The 12,912-nt window shown below is 34.8% G+C and overlaps 1 protein-coding gene across 1 annotated transcript in view; it reads right to left on the bottom strand.

Moving 5' to 3' along the window:
• Positions 1-12,912, bottom strand: part of FRZB (frizzled-related protein) — a 31,316-nt gene that overhangs the window by 2,843 nt on the left and 15,561 nt on the right. Inside the window, exons 3-5 of the mRNA XM_004674465.2 lie at positions 6,730-6,795; positions 2,740-2,944; positions 2,313-2,376 (exon numbers count right to left, since the gene is read on the bottom strand). Of these exons, the coding sequence (XP_004674522.1) occupies positions 2,313-2,376; positions 2,740-2,944; positions 6,730-6,795 (335 nt within the window). The remainder of the gene's footprint in view (positions 1-2,312; positions 2,377-2,739; positions 2,945-6,729; positions 6,796-12,912) is intronic.

Here is a 12,912-nt window from a genome sequence, read left to right as displayed (position 1 = left end):
AAAAAAAAAGTGGTGAATAAAAAAAAAAGTAGTGAATAAGAACTAAAGCTGTATTTCTCAAACATCAATTAAAAACAGACACAACCTGAAGATCTTGTTAAAACTTCACATTCTCATTTAGTGGGTCTTGGATGGAGCCCCAAATTTTCAAACCTAGAAAGCTTCCACACCTTGCCAATGTTGCTGATGCAGGGACTACCCCTGGATAACAAGGAGCTAATGTCAGACTGTCCAAGTTCAAATTCTATTAGTTACCATGCAACATTTCTAGAACTCACTAGACTTCATTTTCATTATTTATTCATTGAACATAACAATAGAATCTGTTTATCAGACTTTTTAAGATAAGAGATGAAAAATGTATAAAGGGCTTAGTGCATAATAAATGATCATATTTCTATCACTGGAAGTAATTCACTTTAGCCCATTTTATACCACAACCTTATTGTATGTTTCATATTAGAAAGCAGTGTGATTCTCAATTCCTCAAACATCTTGGTTTAAACAACCTACTGTTACAGGCTTAGGTAAACAGCCATTTCTACAGCAAAACCAAAAAAGGCCTTTATTTAATTATTGATACCTCCACTGAGAGCAAAGAATAGCCTGAGGGGTCAATAATTATTTAAAAACAAAGAGCATTCTTTATAAAACTCTATTAAATTATTAGATTGACTGGCAAACAAAAGGATCCCAATAATTTTTAGTCAAAACATTGCTTCCACCCTAGATCTTTAACTATCACTATAAGCATGAATTAAAAATTGCTCATTTAATTCTCCCCTTAAGCATGTTTAAATCCAGATTGAGCATATATATATATATATATATTATTTCATAATAATAACTCTTATTTCATAATAACCCCTGTAGAAAGCAATGGAAAATATTTGCATGACTAAGAAATAAACCACATTATCTTGGGTCTTTCCATTATATTGTTTTGGTACCAAGAGAGAAGCAGCAAGCTTTGTTACATGTTTTGCAGCAGGGATGTTGAAAGTTCTTCCAACTGGTACAGGAATTTAGGACAAATTCCTGTTCTGCATTAGCAAGCAGAAAACCAAATTAAAAGAACAGTTAGCGATTCCACTTTCTGAAGGAGGGTTTGTTTTTTTTTTTTTTTTAAATAAACACCAAACTAATCGAAGAATGATACGAAGAGAAATGTCGCAAGTATGCGCTTGAAATACATCTCAATTTTGACGAACCTACTGGGGAAAAGGAACTTAGTGATGTAAAATAATGCCCTCTCCTCTTGGTCACTTAACCGCCAATGTGTCTGCTGTGTCAAGTGCCAGATGTAGAAGATACAACTGCCCAGGGGTGTTTAACTTACCCTGTAAATGTTTCCCCAGCTTTCAGACTCACAGAAGGAGCTTTCAAATTCACAATTCCCACTGTCCCCTCCACTACTGACTCTCTCTCAACTGACTCTCTCTCAATCTCTCTTTCTCTCATCTTTGCCCCTCTGTGCATACTCCCCTGTGTTCCTTTCTTTGAAATAGATTTTGCTTCCTATAGTAAGAAGAAATGCAGTCATATATATAACAAAGTAGTTGACCATATGATTTTTTTTTTTTACAAAAATATATCACTTCCAGAATCTTCGAGTCATCTGTTTAAAAATAAAGCCAAGGAACTAATTTGGTCAGATCTCTTACATCAAGATAAATAAGGCTGTACCTTGTACATAGGTCTCTGCTTCTAATTGCTGGGAGTTCTTTGTTTTCTCCCCTCCTTTGACTACAATTTGTTCAAGGAGGTAATACGGTCAGCTAAAAAATGACATTTCCCAGCTCCCCTAGGCACTAGGGGTAGATGCAGGATCCACTTAAAAGTAAAAATTGTCAGGGCAGTTGGAAAGTCCCTTTTATCTCTTTTTCTTTCTCCCTGGAATGCAGGTCTGATGTTGAAGGTGGAACCTTCATGAACTTTAAGTATAAAAGCAACACTCTTGAAAGTGGTTGCAAAATAAACTAGAATTTGGAGCTAAGCTACAGTGGCGTCACCTCTAGGACTGGACTCTCAATATGAGAAGTTAAACAACTTCAGTTAGATCTCTATACACATGCCGATAGCTCACTCCTCAGAGAGATACTAAAGAAAATTTGGGCCTTGAAGATTTAATTATATATGTATATAGCTCAGGGTTTTTTGTTTGCTTGTTTGTTTTTTAATTTTATAACAGTTTATAGCTCAGGTTTTAATAGTTGTCATGAGTTGACAGAAGCCATTTTGTTTAAATGATAAAAGGTTTTTTTCCTACTTTTATTTTCTATATATCACTTTAACATAAAATGTAGACTCACCTTCACTTTTTTACCAAGTCGATCCTTCCACTTCTCAGCAATAGAACCTTCCACCAACAGTAATCTATATTTTTTAAAGAACCAAACATTTTTGAAAATTAAAATAGGTTACAAAAAATACCAGAATCACTACAAGAATAGAACAGCAAAATTTCAGAATGGTAATTCTTAACTATTTGGGAGTCATGAATCTCTGTTAAGAAACACATGCATTCGTGATTCTCTTCCCAGAAAGGCTTCCCCAAGGATAGATAGTTTGCATAGACTTCTCTATTCAATATATGAAACTGAGGAACCCAACTAAGAAAATCTGTGATCTTCTAGAGACAGACAGATCACAGGTAAGAACCACACAGTAAGAATTCTAGAGAAATGCAATAAGAAAAGGAAAGGCACAGAAATTATTCTGAATTTCAAAGGAGCATACCTGGAACGTTCCTCATCTTCATAGCCCATGATGATGTATTCCTCATTGACATTAAGTGGAGGACACAAACAGCCAGAACTGGTGTAAAGGTTAACGGTGTCTCTGGGAATGTTTACCAGGGAAGATTTTAGAATCTCCTTCACCTCGACAACCGCAGTCACATCATGGCACTTGGTCTTTACCTCCTTAACTTTAGCCCGGATGACTGGACAAAAGACAATAAAGCTGATATACTCAGGTGATAAAAGATAGAGTCCCGTTCAGGACAGAAAATAGTCTTCTTTCTAGTTGATTCTTAACAACTTGAGTGAAGTGAACAGAGAGGAAAAGTCAGTCAGATACTTTTGCATTAGACGCTGGCCAGGAACACAGTAAGCAAACAAACCTGTCCACTCCTTTCCATTTGTGTGTACACAGACTTGTGGGAAATGCAGACTCTGCCTGTATCTCATGGTGAGAAAGGCAACCAGGTAAAGGTTGAATGAATCTGATAAAACTTTCCTTCAAAATTTCATTTTTGGATGTTTTCAAATGTTTATGTACAGTTTCAATCGCTGCCAACAATTTAAGTTATATTAATTTCATAAAATTGTAAATACCTAGAGCCCAACTATGCTTTGTTTCTCTGTTACCATTCTTCTATCAGATGTATTAACAGATTTTATTAAGGGGTCTCTTTAGTATTATTACGCTAAATAGGCTAAATTGTTCCTACCCTAGTTTTACAATCTTTTCCTCTTCTCACCTTGGCTTATTGCTTAGACATTATTCCTTTGGTCCTCTGTTTTAGTATAGATTACCTTTATGCTATGCTATATATATTTATGAATATATATAGATTTATAATTTTTATAAATATATTTATATATATAAATGCATATTTATTTTACAAAAAATGAAATACAGGCAGAGTCTACATTTCACACAAGTCTGTATATGCACACAAACTGGAAGGAGGAAGCAGGTTTGTTTGCTTATTGTGTTCCTGGTCACCGTCTAATGCAAAAGTATCTGATATGTCATTTAAATTTACATATGTAAATATATATTTCATCTTCTTTTTTAATAAAAACTATCACCTCTAGACCTGTTTCCTTCATTTGCTTTGAAGTCAGACACTACAAAATTCCTTCCCATAATGTGCTGTGGATTAATATGATAAAAGTTAAGTTACTAACTAATGGCATTGCATTAATCAACCTACTTCTCTCAGTGGGTATGCTGGCACCTGACTTATTTCACAAGAGTTGGATTTGTCTTTTAATATAAACACTCATTGTCTAAAAAACATTCAAATCAGAGTATTTGACTCAGAATTTAGAAATTACAGTTTTGTTTTTCTGTATTTCTCTCTTTTGGAAGAGTTAAATTCTTTAGATTCCTAATTCTGGTAAGAGTGTTTTATCTTTTTTTAAAGAGGAATTTGAAAATGTCTAGGAAAAAGTAAAAATGTCCACTAGTAAAAAGCCAATGGTTTTTCCCAGGCAACCTCAGTTCTCTTGTTCAATATCCAGGGATGTTAAGCAAAGGAAAACACAAGCTAGTTAAATGAATCCACTTTTTAAAAAAAAAAAAAAAAAAACCTCTTAGGCACATATCTGTAATCCACTTCCATCTGAGTCCCTTCCCACATATCTTAGGGGTTTTAGACAACAAGGGACTGTAAAAAAAAAGAAAAAAATCAATGAAAATATAAAGTCAGTTAATAAACCATCCCTCTCATCAATGCCCCAATGCCATACAGAAACTTACTCAGTAACATTCCACAGAATAACATACACATGACAAAAACTAAGTCACTACTTAACTCTAAAAACTTTAGAACCAAACCTCAATCACCAAAAAAATGATTGTCTCAAGTTTGAGAACATGGAGCATAACAAAATTTTGCCTTCTTGGTGAGCAAAAGAATCTTTATTAGTGTTCTCTCCATTCTGAATTTTAACAAGTGATAAGACTGCCCTTCCTGACATGTCACTTGGGTAAAACAAATGATAAATTCTATACCCAGCCAGAAGACTGTGTCCTGGCTTAATGGAAAAGTGCACATAGCACCCACCAGCAATTAGAGATTAGTGAACTGTACAAATGTTCTCAAACTGATGATTTAAGGACCCAGTGGGTCTAGTATTTTCATTAGAAATTTTTAGACATGTACTTACTCCAAAATAAACATCTTCCCACAAGACTTACTTTATCTTTGAAGTAATTTTGTTAAAGTTCAAGAGCATTCAACTGAATTACTCTGCATTATCAATTACCCCATCCTCATTTTTTTTACAATAGGCACATACAAACACTTAAAGATAAAAATCAACATATATTGGGATTGACAATTTATTTTTTCCCCTTCTGTTTGGTCATTTGAGTATATGCCTCACAAAGAAACTTTGACTAAGCACCATTTGACAATCTTTAAACTAGGAGCAACCTGCTTATTGTTTTACTATGGAAATAAATGTTGTCCTTTCCATCAGTTGTGATCTATGTGCCACTGTATTAAGTTATAGAAAGGGGTCAACTACCTTGTCTAAGCTTTTCTTTCCATTACTTGTCACTTTTAACAAAAAGAGCATCACCAACCATTGTATGGTGAAGGAAGATGGATAAAGTAACAGAAGTACAAACATAACTAACTTTCCCACAACTAGTAAGTTTTCTTATTTTTTTTAGTGTAACTTTTCCTGTGATTTATTTCACATCAATTTATAGAGGAATGGGCCCTCAGATAAGCAGCAGTGCATTAAATGTCTTAAACAAAACAAAAACCCCTGACCATTCAACTTTGGAAAGTGTGTCTATCATTGTCTGAAGAAACTAGATTTCTCTGAATAGAAGGAAAAATGTAAGAATATATTACATTCAAGAAAACCTTGGAAAATTAGGTGCATTTATTTTAAAGAAATGATACAGGAAAGAAAACTGGTAGCATTTAAGTATGGGACACACAAATGCCAAGGACTCCCCTCAGGCCAGAACTCTACCCTCTCTGCTGAGTTTAGGATAAATGTCCTACAGCCTCTGAAACAGACCATGTAAGCTCAATAATGCAGCTCATTTTAACAGTAAAGTTCCCTTTTCAACACCTAATTGCCATGTTTACACATTGACTTGCCATTAAAAGTCTTTTGCAGAGATAGTAGGATGAGCTTTATTAATTCAAAGATGCTGACAGAGGCAGGATAAAATTTCTATGAAATACAGTAAATATTCATTTGTCTCATCAACTGGAAAATTATTGCTTCACCATTCTAAGTATAACAGCAATAGATATTTATGACTGTCGAATGCTAGTGCCCAAAAGTACATTATGACAACTTAGGTTCAATAATCATTAATAAAATAAGACTAGGAATACAACTTATGGAGCAGCTATAAAAATTACATAAGATGGTATATGGAAACCACCTAGCACCGACGCTCCAGAGACAGCATCCTTTTTCTTTGTTCAATTAAATTTATCAGCTCTATTTGGATTAGTAACTCTTCAGTGAATATTTTATAAAAATATCATATTTCTAGGTCAAGCTAGATAACAAAACATTTTCTTAATTGAATACTAACAATTTTTTTGTTACTTTTCAAATCTGTCAATGTTTTCCACAACAGACTCAAGAAATCAAAATTGACTCCTTCCTTCACTTACCCAGTGATGTTAAGACAACTGATAACTCATTTGATGCTAAACACTCATGTTCAAATCTTCAACCACTCAGAAAAGACTCTCCTACCTAATTTGAAATGCATTTCTGTACACTTGATAGGACGGTTCTAAGGCACCATCAATACTGGCTTGTGTGCTTCAAAAGAAAGAATTTTTAGGAATTTCACACATGACACACATTAATTATTTAGGTTAGGGATCTTTTGTTCTGAGAAGTTGCCCTTACTTGTTTTTAGGCATTATTCTTAAACTGTTCCACTCATTTACACAGATATACACCCTTTTAAACACAGCAGATTATAGGGCAACCATGAAGTTAACCTTACCATAGTTGTAATTGTTTCGGAAATAGGTCTTCTGTGTAGCTCTAACAGGCTTACACTTGCAGCGTTCTGAAAGACAACATTTAAGCAATAAGAATAAATTTAACATTAGCTCTTTGTTTGTTCATATTTTGGGGGGTAAGATTAGATCCAAATTTGATGGGGAGAAGGCTCTTAGCAATGCTCCATGTATCATCTCTTATGCTCATAAACTACTAATCTTCAACAAACCCTCCAAATCATGTGGCAAACTATCACTGCATTCTTCTGTAGTACCTGACCCCAAAATCCTAAGAAAGATGTACGTTGTGTCGATGGAGGTAGGATCAATTCTGTGGAGAAGCAACTGTAACTGATACAGCCTGTGGAACCCCAACTGCATCCAAACACATTTTACAAATTACATACCACTTTTCGACAAGTAGTTCCTGGAGCTAAAAGCTAATCAATGAAATAAGCATGTATTATTATAGCCAGTAAACTTAGTGAAACTCTTAAGAGGCCATGAGCCCCCTTCTACAGGTATAACAGCTAGCTTGAAAAGTTTTTACTCTATTAAAGACGAGGCATTAAACATTTGGAGTGTGGGTTACTATATCATTTAAAACATACATAAGCCACAGTAACATGGTAAAATGTCAATATAAAAATAGAAAATACTATACAATTCCCTAAGAAAGCATTTACATTCATGGAAAGATTTATTTGAAATAGCACCCCATGCGAAAGCTTCATTACAAGTTAATTGATATGTTTTTTCTATTTTGACACAGAAAAAAGAACAATCAAAGAAAGGAAGTCAACAAAAAAAAATGATTAAAAGTATCTTAAGTCAGCATAGGAACTGATAAAAAGGCAGAAGCTTTAGTTGACAACATAATGTGTTTTCTAATCAACATAAATTTTATTTCCTGTTAACTTATAAAGTAGCAGTTCCACAGAGGGTTGGTAGCACCCTTACAACAGCTTTCAAGTTCTAGAAATGAACATCTCTTTTGGGGACTGATGTTCTACTAAGTACTGTCATTCTCATCCATAAAAGAAGTGTTTCTTCTTAAAAAAAAAAAAAGTTTCTTAATGCTACACACAGCACTGTATTTGTTCTACAAGTCATTTTAGCACAATCTCTGTGGAATAAAGATTTCAACTCAATAAAACAATGGGTAAAATCAGCACTGATTGTTATTTCGAAGATGACTCTTCAAAACTTATTTTTTTTTAGTGAAACATATGTATCTTCATTTGAAATAAAGTAGAAAGTTACATACTTCTGTTATATAATTTTTTTTAAAGATTTATTTATTTGTGCATACAGAACTGGGGTACAGTCCAGAGGCTCAGGGGCGGTGAGAGGCTTCACCAGAGACAGAGAGGGGAACAGAACAGGCAGATCGACGAAGTACACTGCTGAGGGGAGCAGCGGGAGGGTCAGGAGAGGTCTGCCACACCATGTGTTCACCTCCCGGGCAGGTGGGAATCGAACTCATGCGGAAGCAGCTTTAGATTCTCAGTGCTGTGCTTTAACCCGCCGCGCCACCAGGGAGGGCCAGTGTTATATAATTTTTATTGTGTACCAAAGTGATACATTTTTTAAAGAGACAGATTATTTTTTATAATTGATGTAACACTGATGTAAAAACATGATTCCAAAGTTCAGGATCTCACCTCTTCAAATAGATGTCACCACACCACACCTGCCACCAACGCACCCATAGTCCTCAACCATAGTCCACTGTGCCCCTCCACACTTTGTCTCCACACGCCCTGGTCCCCCTGGTAGTCTTAATTCTACAGACAGATACCTAGGGTTTGTTATTTTGTCTGGCTTTAAGTAATCCTTTGTTATGTGTCTTATATTCCACATATACGTGAAGCCATGTGACATTTGTTGTTCTCCTGACTTATTTCACCTAACATAATCCCCTCCAGTTCCATTCATATTGTTGTACATGAAGAGTTCATCTTTTTATTGTTGAGTAGTGTTTCAGTGTATAAATATACCACATCTAAAGAGAAATCCTTGATACTATTTATGATGAAATAAACAGTCTTAAATTTCCAAATAACCCTCACCCATCTGTAAATAAGAACTTCTGCTCTTTGACATTTAAAAATTAATATCTATTAAAAATAATATACGTAGATAAGTTATCTACTGATATACAAGTGTTCAGAAACTTACTCATGCTTTTATAAATTTTGGGCAAAATTAAACCATCACCAAGTTGAGTTTAATATGAAGTTGTTATCATATCACTTCCTTGAAGTATGTACAAATGAATTCCATAAAACTTCCCAGAAACAGATTTTTCAAAAATTTTATCATAAGATAACATAGCAAAATAGTTAAATAGATATTCACATGGCACTATATCCAACTATATATGTGTACATATACATACACACACACATACATATGTAGCTAGACAATTTTTTAATAGTTAATTAGCTAAACAGTTATACTATCAGCACTAAACTTTGTTCATCCACACTATACTTATTTCTCTTGCTGGTGCCACTCAGAGAGGATAAAGTCATACTATGCCTGTGAAGAACTTTCTATGCCTCAAACCTTAACCAGATATCTAGTTGGAGTAACTAGAAGTTCATTAAAATAACAGAGTAATGGGAAGTGGAATGGGAAGGTTCAAATAGGGAAGAACTTCCTTACATGTATTCATGCTATTTCCCAAGCATTCATATTTAAGGGTATTGATGAAAAGAGTATCTTAGAGAACAGCTCTCGAGAGTTGTCCTTCTCATAAAGTATGTGTACTCACATCTACATATATTACATATCCCCAAAGCCGAAGGGAAATTATAAATAATCATTAAGAAAACCCTAGATGGAAAAAAAAAAAAAGAAAAGAAAACCCTAGATGTATCATGTATTACACTTTTTGGTTTTGGCCACCCTACATAAGAAAATAAGACCTTTCTTTTTCATTACAATCATAGTTGTTTTCTGAGACTTCCAATTTAGTTAATAGTGCTATCATTTCTACTTTAATTCACAAACAATTTTGCTAGTAGTCTTTCTTCCCCAGCTTCCCAAAGGCACAAATTTTTTAAATTTTGTTTTCTACAGTGGCAAAAAAAAAATCATTTATTCAACATTGCACAAAACTACTGTTGAGAAGCAAAAACCTGTAATGGAAATTCCTTGGTGCTTTTCTTAAGGGGAAATAAGGAGCTGATGGTGTCAAAATAAGTTAAGTGTCAAAGAGTTCTTCCAATGTGGGAAAGTTTATTAGAAACTCACTTGCATCAAAGTCTAGAATTAAATATAACACTGGACTATGGAACAGCACACCATCCTGCACTCCACAGCCATCCATATGCTTCTACCAGCGAATGGCTTCCTTAGCTCTCCCTCGACTCTGCACCGTTCTCTAAGCCATTCTCCTAGTATCAGGGATCTCCTGCTACTGTTCATGAAATTGCAGTTTATTGTCGTAGGACGAATATGAGTTTGCAAAAATGTACAAGCCCGGAACTTCATAGAACTTGGTCAGAAATTCAGGGGAGATGCTGTCCATTGTACCACAGTGACTAAATCACAGCCTCAGTGTTGGGACAGAGAGACTTCTTATAAACACAGTTCAGATAGGCATGTGATCACATTTTTTCTCTAGTTTTTTTTACTCATGAAAATTTCATTTACTGAAAACTGAAGTATAATAGTATTTTTTAAAGAGTCATATGATTTAACAAGATTAAAGAATGTTATGTGCCTGGTATGATTATGAAATTTATCACTAGACTTTCACTATCTAATGCAGCCATGTTTGAGTCCAAGTTTAAGTGTGATACAACTTTCTGACTAGTGTTGACCTTTTTTTGAAATTAACCTCTTTTGGCTAAGATTATAATTAGTTTTTCCAGATGCCCAAATCTATCTAGACATGTCCCATTATTTTGGAATAGCTACTATTTATGTATGAGTGAATATTTCTCTGCTTTTTCTAGGAAAAAGATTTTAGATTTATGTGTAGGATTTACTGTCAAAAAAGGTGGGGTAGAAAAATAAACTCCTATTTGTGTTAGCATTTCCATTGTAATTCTATCAAGACTGACTGCAATCAGGTCAGAATTTAAACCATTTTAATTTGCACCAAGTACACTATAAATTTTATATCCTGGCATTTGACCTGAGAGGCCCATTTATCCTCTTACCTCCATTTTAAGTCAGGAGAAGACCACAAATTTTAGATTTTAAAATATGTAAAAAACAAAATTTTAGGACTCCAAAAATCTATATCCTTATCTAGAACTTCTTTGCTAGATCTGTATTATTAACTGCCTGTCAGAGGTATCCAAAAAGTATGTCCTTAAGAAATTCAAACATATATCAAATATATCAACACTGATTACACTGTGAATCTGTCTATTTTCAATGGAAATCATCTTTCTAGCTGTATAGTGCAGGCATATCCATGCTTCTCTAAATGGACTTAAACAGGGAACAAGGACTAACATTTCTTGAGTCCTTTCACTTATTCACATATCAGTTCATTCATTCTACAATTGGTTTTTATCTCTTTTCTATGTGCCAAGCTCTGTGTTAGGTATGAGGATAACTACTGTACAATAGGGACAATCCAGAATAGAATACAGACATTGAACAAATAACTATACACAAAATAATTTATATACATATGTGACTTACATTATGAAAGTACAGTGTTTAGTTAGAACATTTAACTTGAGAATGCTAACTGTTGATATTCAAAGTCTGACATGTGGGCCACCCTGGTGATGAGGGGTTAAGTCTCAGAGTTATTATCTCCTTGGCCTGAGTTTAATTCCCAGCTGGGGAATTAACCCATACATGGCACAGTAGACATCACCCTCCTATCTAGCCCACCGCTTGCTCCCCTGGGTAGTGTATTTCAGCAAATCCACCTATTTCACTCCCTATTCTTCTGTCTCAGGTGAATCCTCTTACCCTCTGTACCTCTGGCCTGTACCCCAGTTCTTCTCTACAAAAATAAAAAAATTGTTAAAAAATTCCAAAGTGCTCCAAGGAAACAATATACAAGTTTAAAAACTGAAAGATGAGTTGTAGTGTAAGCAGAACTCTATCTTCATCTATAAGCAAACTAAACATTCAAAGAAGAGACTGAAAAGAAGCATCTAGTCTTGAGGGAAGAACAGAGTGGAGTTTAACAGTGGAGTTAAAAGCTAAGGGAAGAGGGAGTTCCAAGGAAAAGAAGAATAAAGGGTCCATTGAATTCCAGTGAGAAGAGGAGGATGGGCCTCTGAACAAAGAAGCAAACAGGACTGTGGAAACCAGAGAGACACTTCATTTACTACACAGGAAAAAAATAGGAAAGAGGGGTGCTGATGTCAAGAGGTTTACAAGTCTGTTAGTGGGATGATGAGAGAGTTTGTTCTGATGGTTTTTACTTCCTCATTGAAGGGAGAAGTTAAGTGACAGCTATAGGAGAGTCAGGCTATGGAAGTAGTCAGAGAGAAGAAAAAGTATAAAACAGTTATTGAATGTAAGGCAAATTTTCTAGGCAAACAAGTTAGGATTGTTATAAAATGTTGATTATGTATTTGAATTTTATCTTGAACTTAAAATGAAACCAGTTACCCCAGTGGAGGTTTTTTTTTTTCCCCACCAGCAATTAAAGTTGGGAATTTTCCAGAAAAAAAGGAAGTCAGGGAAATAGAGGGTTTTTTCAAAGCGATAATTCTCATGATAGAGCATGAAATAGCAGATAGTTAAGGTTAGGGCTGACCATATGGAAAGTGGTGATGAACTGGTATCTCCATGAAGTAAAATTTTTAGCAGTGATAGTATTTGAACATATCTGTTGGAATGAAAAAAATGTGGGATACAAAAATTATTAAGTTTGTAGTTATGAGAGCTAACACGCTGCTAGATGACAAGGTCCAGAATATGCCCAAGTCAGTAAATGGCTGGGGTAGAATAACAACCAAACAGTGTGGAGAAGTAAGGCATTCAGGTAGTAGATGAGTGGTCTACTTCATAATCAACGCCATCCAACTGGCAATAGAGATGAATACTGTTGTTGAACTTACTCAGGTAGCCCTGAATGGAGGGTAGGCAATGTATTAATTGGTCAAGTCTGGAAAGAGATGGTAAAACATGCTCAGATTCCATTGTTAGAACCACTTACCATCCTACATTTTAATTTAAATATATTATTTGGGGGA

The sequence above is a fragment of the Condylura cristata genome, unplaced genomic scaffold (genome assembly GCF_000260355.1).
Source record: "Condylura cristata isolate star-nosed mole 26May11 unplaced genomic scaffold, ConCri1.0 scaffold00002, whole genome shotgun sequence".
NCBI classification, from domain to species: Eukaryota; Metazoa; Chordata; class Mammalia; order Eulipotyphla; family Talpidae; genus Condylura; species Condylura cristata.
Note: the sequence above shows the minus strand (reverse complement) of the source record. Positions and strands in the feature narration are given on the sequence as shown.